At 41.0% G+C, this 14,766-nt stretch overlaps 1 protein-coding gene across 1 annotated transcript in view; it reads left to right on the top strand.

Annotated features, from left to right (window-relative positions):
* Positions 1 to 14,766, top strand: part of LOC111871667 (disintegrin and metalloproteinase domain-containing protein 22) — a 499,258-nt gene that overhangs the window by 262,132 nt on the left and 222,360 nt on the right. The window contains exon 3 of the mRNA XM_033754341.1: positions 421 to 500. Coding sequence (XP_033610232.1) covers positions 421 to 500 — 80 coding nt within the window. The remainder of the gene's footprint in view (positions 1 to 420; positions 501 to 14,766) is intronic.

The following is a 14,766-nucleotide window of genomic DNA, read 5'->3' as shown; positions in this document are numbered from 1 at the left end:
AGTAATATCCTTGGACGAAACTCCTGCTATGGTAGATGACTATATATTGTAACGTGGATGGCCATAGCGTTGTTAGGTAACTGACGTCAAACACCTCGCGACCGAATACACGCAAGGCAACAATAGAATTACGGCGTTTTCTATGCGGTCGATGTGGAGATAGGGACTAGCTTTATCGATTGGACCCAACTGAGTATGTTTTACCTAAAGATGGAGACGGAATCCAGTCTCCGATACGTTGTGTTTTGAAAAATAAACAGGACGATTTTAGTTAAATTCAAGAAGATGATAAGGTCCAAAACATCATATGTGTACCAATGTACCATCGTCACAAACTTTTAGATCTTATTTACATATGAACTTATTTGTGTTTTTGTGATGATAGTCTGCTATCTTTAGTGTTTGTGTTTGTGTTTACAGACGGGGAAACACTTCCACCGGACCTCCCTGCTCATTAAGGCCTTCAATCATAAGTTCCGTCTTGATCTCGAACTCAATACGTAAGTACACAAATTCTACTGCTTTCACTTCCATCCTACATTTCCTCAGGCACTTGGATCAGAACACTGCCGATCAGCCTGTTGGCAATTTCACTCTGAAACGAGGAAGTCACTACCGAAAACCGATGAAGTGGCATCATCTTTTTGTATGGCATATTAGCAATGAAAAGTGGAAATAAAATGCGACTGATACATTGGTTGTATCATTTGTCTGTGTGTCCGTAGGCAGAAACTAGGGATCTTTTGAACAGTTATTCATGAAATGTGATCTACGAGTATACAGTAGAGTTTCACCTAACTTCGTCTAACCATTCCAGTTCTGTTTGGAATTTGACATATATATCAGACACATTAAATGAAGATCTGTATGCATTTCTGGGGACACCTCCAGCGTGAATCACTAAATATTTATTGGAGCAAAATTGTTTCGAGCAGGCGTTGTAGAGAAACACCACAAGACATTTAAAATTAAAATCGATATGGTAAACTGACACAAAGATTTAAAACTATAAGAATGTTTTTACATGTACCTGCTGCTCCCTTGGCCAAATTTTAATGCTACTTGATATAAGGTCATTCATTCATATAAGAGTCAATGGGAATATATTTTAGTGACTTCATTCAAATTGCTAAAGGGGAAATGAACGTTAAATTTGATGGCATGTCCATGAAAGAAATCTGTATTGCAATTTCAAAAATTCTTCTTCTTCATGATGGCCACTTGCATTCAACCTCCCTAGGTTCTTGGACTGACACACATTTCATTTTCATGATCACAGGAGAGCATTTCTTGAGGGGCAGGACTTTTATAAAATATTGTGATCCTGCATTAAAATGACGAAACTCTCTTTGGAATTTCAGATATATATGATTCTAGTAAGCTATTTGTAGCTGCTCCAGCACAACTGCATGCAGGTTTTCCCAAGATAAAAAAAAATGAAAATGTGTTACTTCATATTCAAGTGTAAATTTAATTTCTTTGTACCAGATCCATCACAGCAACTTCATCAGGAATTGCACATATGTCCATCTTCCGTATATAATTAAGCTTTCATAAATGGTATAAATTTATATTTGCCGATCACGGTAGCCGAGCAGTCTAAGGCACGTACTGTCTTCACTCGCTCTGATCGTGCGTTCGAATCCCACACAAAGCATGGCTGTTTGGTATGTGTATGTGTTTATTCTGTGTTTGTGTTGTCCAGGGTTTAAGTAGAGGCCTTACGTCGAGCTGATCATTCGTTCAAGGGTTCTCCCGTCTCTAAAATGATCATGAAACTAAGAAACCCCCTCTATGCTCCAAATTAGGAGAAAGAGGAGGGAAGAAAATAGAACTGTACTTTAAGTTAAGCTAAAACATGACTTGAATTCTTGCTTTGCGACAAATAATAAAAGCCAATAAAATAGAACAGCGTAAAATAATGTTTTTATGTGTAATGGAAATGTTCCAAAGTTGAAAAAGTCTAAAATATGTGGCTGGGAAGCCGGCAACTTATGCCTCCGTAATGAAAGTGAGAAGAGAAACGGCTCTTATTCCAAATACCTCACACCAAGAGAAACATTATTTATATTTACCACTTCCTCTACAGCCCAAAATTCGCTGAGACAGCATAGTGTACTCATACATGTCTTACAAGGAAGTAAAATTGTCCCTGTGCTTAATTAATTAAGAACTATGCCACGGAGACATGTTGGATGAGTGGAGCTCTACCATTGTTTACCTCGGTTCTAAATTGAGAGGAGTGGTCAGTTTCACGCCCCGGCCGTTTTACGCTTTTGGAAAGAGTCCCCACAACTCATTGGATAGGATACTGGGTGCTCCCTAGAGTAGATCTGGACGCTTTGGAGAGAAGACAAATCTTACCTCTGCCAGGAATCGAACCCCAGCCCACAGCCCTTATTCCGTCTTTTTTTTTATTGCTAGTGGGGTGGGACTAAGTCCCTTGCACTACGGCCACTTCTGGCCTCTTGTACCAGCCCCAGATGATAGGTGAAGGTGATTGTAGAGCAATTGGTGGAATGAAGATTGGCAGGGGAAACCGAAGTACTCGGAGAAAACCTGCCCCAGTGCCACTTTGTCCACCAGAAATCCCACTTGACCAGACCCGGTATTGAACCAGGGCCGCCGCAGTGGGAATACAGCGACTAACCGCTTGAGCTATGGCGCGGCTATCCCGTCGTTATACCAAGTGAGCTATCTTTCCTTGGTGACTTAGTTGGTAGAGCGGTGGGGTGGAATAGTTTTCATATGTCTTGACTTTCTTCTTTTGACAGTCTAAGTAGACAGAAAGCAGTAATTTTCTCTAGGTTGTCCCTCCAGCATGAACGTTTGTTGCATGTACCGTTTCATCTGCGACTCGCCGATTGGGAGGAGCTAGGTGAGGTGAGTGGACTGCTGACATATTGGGGTGTGCTGGCGCAGAAAACTCTGCACTGCGACTCCAGAAACTATTTCTATTTTTCATGGTGACTGCCCAGATATAACGTTTATGAGTTCCTGGACCCAAGCGCATGTCACTTTATGACCTTCAGAACACAGATCCTGGTGGGCAAGGTGTGTGGAAAATTGCATTCACATATTTAACGGTCAGTGCTCGATCCGAGCACCTTCGAATACGAGTCTAGAGTGATACTGCTGCCCCAGCCCGCTAGGTATCAGGGCTTGCTACTGCACAAATTTCAGTTCCTACTAAAACATTAAAACCCCTCTCCATCACTTTTTTTTATTGCTAGTGGGGTGGGGCTAAGTCCCTTGTACTGCGGCCACTTCTGGCCTATTGTACCAGCCCCAGATGATAGGCGAGGGTGATTGTGGAGCAATTGGTGGAATGAAGATTGGCAGGGGAAACCGAAGTACTCGGAGAAAACCTGCCCCAGCGCCATTTTGTCCACCACAAATTCCACTTGACCAGACACGGGATCGAACCCGGGCCGCCGCGGTGGGAAGCCAGCGACTAACCGCTTGAGCTATGGCGCGACCCCATTCTTCTAATAACAAAATTAACAATTTTCAAACATATGTGCTCTCATTATCGTTCATTTTCCGGCATCACTGCCAAGTTCATTAACATAAACTTTGTTTATGTTTATGATTTTCTATATATCACGCCTTTATATGGTAAACCCTAATGAAATTTAGTCAAGAATGTTGCGCAACTGTTTCGTGTTCTCCAGTCCCGGGTTCGTTTCTTGGTCCTAAGGCCGGCTAACCTGTCAGAGTGAGTTACTACAGACAAATTATTGTATATTGCCTACAATCAGTCCAAGAACGCTTCCTTCCAAATCCCTTCCAACACTTTAGTCACTGGTCCTCACAGTCGACGTTGTACAATGTGAGCTACTGAGAGTGTCCGTATACTCCGTAAACTGTACGTAAGAAATCGTTTAAATTCATCTAACGGAATACAAACATACGAAAAAGAAGAGAGAAGGAGAGGAGCAAGTAGAGAGAATATGTTTTAATCTCACGACGTTTCTTAAGAGATGGACGTCAGACATTTCTCACAGATACGGCTGACTACAGTGAGTAAAGAATCAGCTTGTGGGACACGGTGTAGGTAACAGTGAACCTATTTGTGCATCATCCTGTATGACAGCGTACTTACAGAAGGCTCGTCGTATTCAGCATGTCCGTATTGAAAATCGATTATGATATGGAAGGGAATGAATTATAGTTTGTGGTGTAGTGTGAATTCTAGCTAAATTTTTAGAAGTTTTTTGAATAGCTCAAGAATAAGGCTTGCCACCTGCTTCCACTCTGATAGCTTGCTCGGTTTATTCCACACTGAAAATAGCGGTTGACTTTCAACTGGTTACACGACGTTTTTTCCCAGAAGACAGTACTANGGGGGGGGGGGCGGTCTGTTGGTTTAGAATTTCGGCAGGGACACCGGCTGTCCTGACGGAGGCTTTTCGTAGTCTTCTTCATTCCCACCAAGTAAATGCATGAACATTACTTTAATTAGACTAGGATCACACCTCTAAAAATCATTTTTAATTCATCAATCGTATACGAAATACGGTGTGTATTCTGCGGTAGGTAAAGCTTCGGAAAATATCAGAGCGAAACAAATCCTTCCTAACAAGTATTACCTACCCGGAAGTGATCCCTGTTTCAGCATTTTGTGACATCACTCTCAATATTACGTACCATGGAAGGTTCTTATTTGATGAAATTCCTTATAACACAGATATCATTTTATTAAAATAAAACCATCAGCGCTTCAATAAGAATAACATTACATGATAAGCTTCAGAATTACGTAAAATGGCTGTTCGTACTGGTAACACGAACATAGTACAGTCTATTATAATCCTTTTGTAGGTAATGGAGTCGTTTGTAATCGCGACATAATTCAATGCATGATCCTTCGAAAATTTTCACCTAGGAGATTCCATATGGCAGCGCAGTAGGTCGTAGTGGAAGGGAGGTCGGAATAGAATTCAAGCAACAGGAATGAAATATCCAAGAAATGTCAAAATATGCACCAAAACAGATAAATAAGAAATGTTGGTATATGAAAGTAGTTGCTTGTTTCACTAATATGAACAAATTAGAGGATACAGGAACAAAGTGAGGGATGGCAGACACTTGTGACGTATCGACCAACTACTAGGCAACAGAGCTGTAAACATGCGGCTATAATAATAAGCGACAATAATTAAAGGTTTTCTGTGTGGTCCGCGCCGAGTCCGTTTGCTAGGCAATTGCGTTGTAACACGCTTCAACAGCAATGGGAGAGCTGTGTTTTCTGTGCTGCATGGTCCGTGCCGCGACTATACGTATAAGAGGCAGTTTGAAGGAGTAGTTAAGTTTAATTACCGGTAGGAGATAACCACGGGAAGTTAGTATATGAAGGAGAGTACAAGAAGTCAACCTTCGAAGACCTAATGTGTAATTTGAAGACTTTATGTGTGTTGCTGTACATTGATATCTGGAGTGTGACTCTTATAATTCCTGTGTTAAACTACGTTACCAGGAAACGGATAGTGAAAACATTGTCAAGGAATAGCTATCGTTGAGAACTCTTACCCAGGAACGACTAATAAAATCAGATTTAGAAGACTTAATTTTGTGTGAGGCATTCACAGTAATCTGTGGAGTGTGTAATCCAGTGAGACTGTTATATCTATTTATAGTTACGACCTATGAATGTTCAATAAATCCGGTCATCAATCCAAACCCATCTATAGTCAGTAGTACACGTGAGAATATCGTCCGTCTGATAGACGAGACCTAGGGAGACCGGAAGAAGGTAGAATGAGGCGTAACAATATTAAAGGATAGAACAGGCTTTTCTAGTAGCGCCGGGAATCTAACCCAAAACCTCTGGATGTGTAGTCAGGAATTCTGACCACTAGACCACAGATACGGTCCTTCAAAATAGTATTAATAGTATCTATTCAAAAGTAGTGTTGTAAGTTTTCAGATAAATATTTAGAATCAACTTATATATTTAAAATTATAGAATACCTGTTTCACGCAAAAGCCTGCGGCCATCATCAGCCACTTCACAACGTAAACGAAACGAATGAAAACTTAAATTCAGGTCACTAGCACAAGAAAATAAACCCTTCAATCTCTAATTATAGTTTCTGTGATGCTAGTAAAGTCAATTATACTCTGTTTACAATGTCTTTCCTACCCTGAAATTTCCTCCAGTTCACCGCGTCTTCAGTTTACGTAAAGGGCTGACATGTATAAGTGCTCCTCCCTACTCTTCCTCTGTTTCCTAGTAGAATGCGATGATTGGAGGCAGACTCGTCTCATGTCGTCGGGCTCATAGGTGATTGGCTACTCAACTTCTATACCCACCTTATCAAGCATTCCAGTGCAGAAGAACGAACTAAGAAAATCCATGAACATATTGTGGCATGTAGACTCAATGCTAGGCAGCGACAACGGAAGAAGCAGTTATAAAACACCGTCGCTAAGTAACGGCTTCGCAAAGAAGAATGTTTCCACGGCAAAAATTGCACAGAAATAATGGAACAGTGTTTTCTTTGCTGTCCTTGCCGAGATGTTATGAGCAGGAGAGTTAGTGAGGAGTGAGTGAGTTGGTTGGTTGGTGAGTTAACTACAGAACTGTTGTGGGCTGTTGCTGATATAAGCTGGTAGCTGAGGCCAGGGATAGTTTGGGAACCTAGAGGAAGGGAGACGTTCACCGTTGGAAGCCGCTCCCTAACAACGGCTACTGAAGACATGACTATGGACACTAATGTGTTCGTGTAATACTGAATTGTAAAGTATAGTCACCCGCTGCGTATCAAAGAATCCAATAAATCCGATTACCAATGCAAAAGCAGCTATATAGTCACTCATACAAGTGATATTGTAAATTTTGTATAGAAATTAAGGAGTTTCGTGTCACCTCTGGTAAAGAAATATGAATATAAAACTTGTAGATAAATTTGAGATTGTCAAATTCTCTAAACGCGTCTTTCTTAATCACGTCTCCTTCCTCTTTGTAGTTTGAGTGCCAGGTATACATATAACAGGCAGTGTACACGCATTCCTGTATGTGCCTGGATGGTTAGCTGCGCATGCGCTAAACGACGTGACGATATTGACTATGAATGCATTTTTGCGGTCTTACTGTTCGTTCTTTTGTTGACGCTTCAAACCTGTCTCTGTCGAGTGTACGTGTAGATCTTATTGTGAAGCAAGTAGTCGCTCAGATAGTCAAGAAACTACCCGCCTTTTATGGAACCCGAGTGTTCAAATAGTCCGCCATTGGTATCTCTATACGGGGCAGGGGTACGTGTTCGTCACTTCGGCACCAACCGGAGGTGAGCGTTCTCTTTCACTCTTCCTTATACGTGGCGAGGGCACTCAGAAGAATGTCTAGATTAGGGGCTGGTCCACCGGGGGTTCAGTATCTGTTTCCCAACAAGGTCATGAGATTTTAATCTCTCCAAGAGGTCCAGGCAAGCCCTGGGACCCACTCAGCCACCTAGTCAGTGGGGGTAATTTGGGCTCTTATCCCGGGATTAGATCGATCGCGAAGTGAAGCAGACCAGCCTAGTGCCTAGATTAGTAATGCCTGGAGCTACATCTCCACACCCCCATACACCTTCAAAGCATGTCCTTAATTAAGCAGAGAGACAGTTCTATTTTCTGTTAATGTACCCGCTAGCTTCACGTGCGTTATGAATAGTTCACACTGTACTATGCGTTATTGTGCTCTGAGCTGTATGGTGACTTCCTTTTGTTACGGGGAAAGATACACGTACATTGAGCTGTGTTACATGAGAATGTTAAGATAATTCCATTCCATGAAGGACGCTACTGGCTTAGTGTTTATTGAAAACAAAGGTCAAATGGTTTTCGACGTACTACAGAAAAGAATGCAGCCAACCAACGTGCATGTACGTTTAGGACCCGAATGTCATGTTTTATGCAGTGTGTTTTGAACGAGGCTTCAAATATTCTTACAACCGACATCTGAGTAACCATGCCCCGTAGCATCCAAGAGATACACGTCTGCAGTTTATTGAGGATCCCTTCTCTCCCCTGCCTTGCTTCAACCCTATGATACGTACCCTTTATGCCACCTCCTTCATCCCCTTTCAAAAACATCACCAACAATGAGGCTTGCTGACAGCGAAGTGGTGGCACATACGGGAAGACAAAAAGCCTATCTATTATATCAAAGATAAAGTGGAACGCGGATAAGAAATAAAAGCAAGATAACTCTTGGGGGGAAAAGAATGGTGATGCGCCTTATATGGCCTGCCTACCTAGAATTGTATTCTGTTATTCTTTCGATTTCAGATTGATTCTAACCAATAATAAACAAATAGAACTTAATACGGAGGTAGAATGACGATGATGAGTTGTGTAAAGAGGAACATTATATCTGATAGGTCGAGAAACCAATGAGATACGGACGCCCGTGTATATAACAGGCAGAGTGCAAATACTTTACTTACTTACTTACTCATGGAGCTGAGCCCTTCTAGAGGAGCCGCCAATTCTGTAACTACTCAAGAATTTCCCAGCATTCTATGGAACCAGAAGGTTCATTACCGTGTTCAAAAGAGCCCTCCACTGGTCCCTATCATGAGCCAGATAAATCCAATCCATACCATCCCATCCTATCTCTCTAAGATCCATTTTAATATTGTCCACCCACCTACGCCTTGGTCTTCCCTGTGGTCTCGTTCCTTCTGGATTTCCCACCAATACCCTATACACATTCCTTGTCTATCCTATTCGTGCTATATGCCCTGCCCACGTCATCCTCCTTGACTTGATCATTCTACGTGTAATTATGCTTGGAGAAGAGTACAAGTTATGAAGCTCCTCATTGTGCAGTTTTCTTCAACCTCCTGTCACAACATCTCTCTTCAGTCCAAATATTCTCCTCAACACCCTGTTCTCAAACATCCTCAGTCTATGTTCCTCCCTTATTGTCAGAGACCAAGTTTCAGACCCATACAGAACACAGGCAAATTTATAGTTTTGTATATTCTAATTTTTATGTTTTTGGACAGCAGGCGAGAAGACAAAAGGTTCTGGACCGAATAGTAGCAAACATTATCTGAGTTCAATCTCCTCTTAATTTCCTCCTGAATCAGGTTTCGATCTGTTATCGTTGTTCCCAAATACCTGAATTGTGCTACATTTTCAAAATATCTGTTTCCTATCTTTATATCATGATTTTGCCCTGCATTTTGGTGAGGAGACAGCGACATATACTTGGTTTTCTCTGTGTTTACTTCTAAACCAACCTCTTTACTTGCGTCAATTAAAGTTTGTGTGTTTTTCTTTATGATATCTACATTATCACCCAGTAGATTCACATCATCGGCATAGGCCAACAGCTGATGTGTCCCAGCGCAAATACTCGTGTAATGATGTAAGCATTCGCCATTCTAGTCGGAGAACTAAAGGAAAGGAACCGCTTGCAAGATCTGTCCTTAGATGGAAATATAATATTATAATAGATATAGATATAGATGTGGCTTTGTGGATTGGATTGAAATGTGGAATTGACTCATATGTCTCAGGATAGGGATAAACCTATGGTTCGTGTGAACATGGCAATGGTCTTTCAGCTTTCGTAAAGTGAAGGGAATTTCTTCACTAGGTGCGTGATTAGTAGCTTGCTATGAGTGACACTTTTCGATGGAGTTGTTATAATGGCTATAACACTGATATCTTCTTCACATACGAGTGATGTTATTAATTAGTGTTTTGTAAGGAACAGGCCTACTTGGACCAGCTATGTTATTCTGCATAACTTCAGTTGTGGAAATGTATTTCTTCTAAGATAAGCAGCAAAATCTACTGACAATGAGGAAATGCTGTGCTCCATCTGACTGTCTAATGAACTGCGAACAGAATACTTTCTCTCCTCACTAATATGTCTTAGAGACAGCATTTCTGCTCTATCCTGACTTCAGATCCAGACTGACTCCGGGATTTTACAGTACTTACAAATTTTTGTGACAAATGGCAAAATGATCTGAAAGAAATTAGATGTGAGGATCTGCACCGCATTCGTCTGGCTGAGGGAAGGGTCTAGCTGTAAGCTACTGTGAACACAGTAATGAAACTTCCAGTTCCACAGAAGGAGGTGAATTTCTTGAGTAGTTGATTGGACTGGAGAACTGAAGGACTGTCCTCTGTGAGTTAATTGAGCTAGAACTAGGTAAATATACGAGTCCTTTTGTCATAGAATTATTTGCATCCCTTTCTGGGAGATTTTGAATCCCTGCGAAGAGACTGTTAAAATTGCTCCTTTGTGACAACGCGAGAACTTCTTTTTTTCACACATTTATTATACATAATGTATAGCGCCTGCAATACATGTATATGTTCAAAAAGTACTGGCTGGTGACTGAGTTATGTCCAGTGGCGTAACTCATATACTTTTTTGTTCGCTTAGGTATAATTTTAATTCTTATATTGGGATTTTACTCAGGTCTGCCTGGTAGAGTTAGGACGGTGTATCTTTTCTATGTATGTGTAGTTTCGTTATTATCTAGTAGCTTCAGCTTAGTGTCGTTTCTTAATTTTCTTAAGTATTTAGTACTCCATTTCTTTGTTTCATTTGTAGATCTTCATGGATCCTGCTATTGTTTATGTACCAAGGTGCGTTCGGAATGGATCGAAGAACCTTGGATTGAAAGCGCTGGAGGATTTCGATGTTGGAATTGAAGGCTGCCCCCCCCCTAAATGAATTCCATAAGTCCGTAAGGGTTTGAGTACTGCTTTGCATAGGAGAGTTTGCCTTCTGTTGTAATTTTCTGAGTAGCTGTTTATTTGTTTCGCTTTAAGGTTGAGCTGTTTTCTTTCGGTTTTATGTACTTCACCCATGTCAGGCGTCTATCGAGTTGCATGTCATGCTACCTCACTTCACTTTTATGGGGTAGAACAACGTTGCTCATTTGCACTGTCGGACGGGTGTGGTTGCGTAAGGTGAATGTCATATGCGTGGGTTTGCTTTGATTTATTTTAATTATCAATTTCTTCGTCCAATCGTCAATATGATTGACGGTGACTTGGCACTTTATTGAGGCTACTGCTGCATGTTCATGAGTGACTAAGATTGCTGTAGGCCGCGCCATAGCTCAAGCGGTTAATCGCTGGCTTCCCACCGCGGCGGGCCGGGTTCGATCCCGGGTCTGGTCAAGTGGGATTTGTGGTGGACAAAGTGGCGCTGGGGCAGGTTTTCTCCGAGTACTTCGGTTTCCCCTGCCAATCTTAATTCCACCAATTGCTCCACAATCACCCTCACCTATCATCTGGGGCTGGTACAATAGGCCAGAAGTGGCCGCAGTACAAGGGACTTAGTCCCACCCCACTGGCAATAAAAGAAATCTATATATCCGATAATATTTTTCCGTAAGCCTTAGACCTTTCGAGGTAAACAAAACGAACGGAAGCTTCAGGTTTCTTACGCTATGCGTGTCTTTCCGAATTTCTGTCTTCAGTCATGAAGAATTGTCTTCTGAACACACCTGAAGATCGCTGATGTTTCCTTTGCTAGACAGTAGCTGAATGGAACGTTATTCCACCTGACTATACTAGTCTGTATTTAAAAATCACATTGACCTCTTAATTGAAATATAATTGGCCATGTTTATACAGTGTCTACCCTATTATAATTTAAAACTTGACTCTTATTTAATCCTTTTTCAGGCCATCTCAACGAATAATTTCAGGAGTGGTCCCTTTACCTATGCCGTGTTTTTCCGTCCGTAAGTCCGCATGTCAGAACTCGAGAACCACGAAAGGATTAACATTTATTTTTATAATGAGAAAGTTTACTAACTTCAGTTAGGACATTCTAAGTTTGGCTAAACTCGAACAAAAACAAAGGGCACTTCACATAAAGCTTTAGTCCCTATAGCTAAATGTTTATTATAGCAAAGAATTCAAACAAAAGTCATAGAGACAAATGTGAGACACGTTCACCCGCGAGTCTTAGGATTTTCTTCATAATTAAATTAATTAAGTAATGCGTCAGAATATATAAAGTATATTTACATTTTCTTATTTATTCACGTTTGTCCATTCAATGCCTTGTTGATAATTAACAAGCCATGTAGTGTCAAATTTCCAAGCAGAACTGGGGGGGAAGTTACAATGTTGTTTGTGTCTTACGTCCCATTGCTGGGCTATGTACTTGCTGTCGTTACGGAAGAATAAGAATTTTGTAATGAAACGTTTTCGATCACAAATTAAAATTTTTTTGTCTTTAAGCTAAGCGAGGAATTTCATATCACAACGTGACACTGCAGATCCTTAAGTGGGATGGGTAACGATAGTAAAAATAAGAGGGACATTTGAGCAAGATGGAGGAAACAGGGAGAATCTTTCCAACACCCTTCGCCTCACCCTCATCGCTCCACATAATTTATTATCAGACTCGTGTACAAGAGATGATCGAAGGTCTCATGGCCCATCAATAACACAGCTTCCTTCCTGCCCCCTACTCCAGCTCATACCGCTCTCACCCCTTAAAACATTTCTCACCCTGCTGAGTTCTCTTTTAATCCTCAAGGATCAGTCTTGTTTAACAATGCCAAAGCCACAGAATAGAGCTAAAGTTAAAAGAAAACGGTTGTAGTCTTTTTTGTAGCCTCTTGTCCCACTCTGCTCTTCACTTGCTGTTGCAAAGAAAATTGATGGCCACATTTGTAGAGGCGATAAAATGTACGCGAATCCGAGAGCAAACATTGCACCGATACGATGGCGCAGGCGCACTGAGTGCAGTCCTGTATCCCGTACATGTGATATGTAACTAATTAAAGTAATTGTTAGGCCCATTGAAATATTATTGCATGTTCCTTAAGCTATAAGCTAAAAACATAGTTGTGGGGTGTGCATAATTATTTCGTTCAGATGTGAATATCCCACAGTTCCAAAATACAAAGTAGTTGTTGAACAAGGCAGAGTGGAACCCATAAAGCCTGCTTTTTATTTATATTTATTATTATTATTATATTTTATTGCAGTGTGCTATTCCCGCAATTGGCCCTGCGGCTATTGATTCGGCACATGAACAACAAAGAATTGAATTGAATTATTATGTAAAACATTTATAACCTTCTCCTGGTTTGGGACATAAAGAATACCTACAGATATTATGAAATATGTTCCGTGCCCATGCGATGTGATGAGCATGACAATTCATGTATTGTAACCACGGCTGTTGAAACAATATGCATATAGGTACTGCAGGCTTTTGGAGCATTTTTGAATCCCCGTTCCAGATATATTTTTGTATCAAATTAAAAAAAAAAAATAAAATAAACTTGTCCCTGTGCTTAACTAATTAAGCCAGGAAGACGTATTGGGGGGTGGATATATAGATCCACGATTTCTTGATCTCGGCATTAGTTTGAGGTTAGCGGTCAGTTTCACGCCCCGGCCTCTTTACCTTTGGGAAAAGAACCCCCGGTGCTCAATGGGTAGGAGGCTGGTTGGACCCCCAAAACCGGTCTAGACTTTGTGGAGAATAGAAAATTCTTGAACCTACGGGACTCGAAATCCTACCCCTCGGTCATCCGGTCCATAGTCAGTCGCTATGCCGACTTCACTATCCCGTCTTCCATAATTTATGTAGCACTCCATAAAATTTAATTACTGGAATTCAATATTTCTCCCTGTTTAAAATTTTAGCTGTTACAGTATATTGCATATTGTGATATCGATAATATAAGCAGCATAGCTCATTTGTAGGTTGAAGAGGTAACAGGTTATGGTAGAGGAGTAGTTGGAGGGGATGTATCTCGTGGGGTAAGGGAAAGGCACTTTATTAAGTGGGAGCGTCATTTTGTTAAAAGGTTCCCAGATTTTGCATGCTCGTCTTTCTGGTAAGAATAGCAAGAAAATGAAGATGTTAGAACGGTTGGAATTATTGGCTTAAAACATGGAAACAGAATTTTGATTTTCTGAGTTAGTGGTGAATTGCATAATTTCTAAAATGAATATTTAATTGCCCTTGCCACAAAGGGGCTTAATTTTAATCTGGAAGACTGCATGAGAGGCACACGAGAACAATTTTCAACTTGAGAAAAATTTCATAATTCGCTTAAAGACTGGGAAAGCGAAGAATTCTGTGTCGAGAAGGCGGACTGCACGACTTTGCGGATCGAAACTTGTTTCTAGCTAGCAGTCCGGCAAACAAAGCAACGTCAGATTTGCTTAACATATGAGATGTTGCTTCATTGATTGAGTGAGTAACTTGTCAAGCATGATAATACATTGATAACTGAATTACATGTCAAGCATAGCAATATATGACAATTTGTGTAACATGTCAAAAATAGAGCGATTATCACATATCCGGGGTTTGCGTGACTCTTAATAACGAGGTTTGAATTGGATAATGGGATTTATTGCACCTTATACGAGTAAATTTACACAGTTCGGAACTACAGGTATTACAACGCTGTGGCTATTCTACACACTTTCCATCTCACCGTTTCACACGCACTAGGACTCTCAGTCTTCATTAGTCGTATCCTGGCAACGGATTTATCACAGTCTTACTGTAACTTAAATCACACGTGAAGTCTTCATGTTACAACCTAATTCCTTTCTTGCCATTTCTGCAGCTGCCAGTACCGAGGCTCGACTCAACTGCTCATACTCCGCTTTACTTCGTCGCACCTCCTCTGTTCCTTTATAACTCCTGGGCACGGACCTCACGGAAAACACCACCTCTACAGCTCCGTTGCTTAGCAATGTATATCCTTCTTTGTCTCGTGCACGTTTGTTGAGAGAATGTTTTTATAGAGCCGTTGCCTA

Source organism: Cryptotermes secundus, unplaced genomic scaffold (assembly GCF_002891405.2).
Source record: "Cryptotermes secundus unplaced genomic scaffold, Csec_1.0 scaffold233, whole genome shotgun sequence".
Lineage (NCBI taxonomy): Eukaryota > Metazoa > Arthropoda > Insecta > Blattodea > Kalotermitidae > Cryptotermes > Cryptotermes secundus.
The sequence above is the reverse complement of the archived record's forward strand: the minus strand, read 5'-3'. Positions and strand labels throughout refer to the sequence as shown.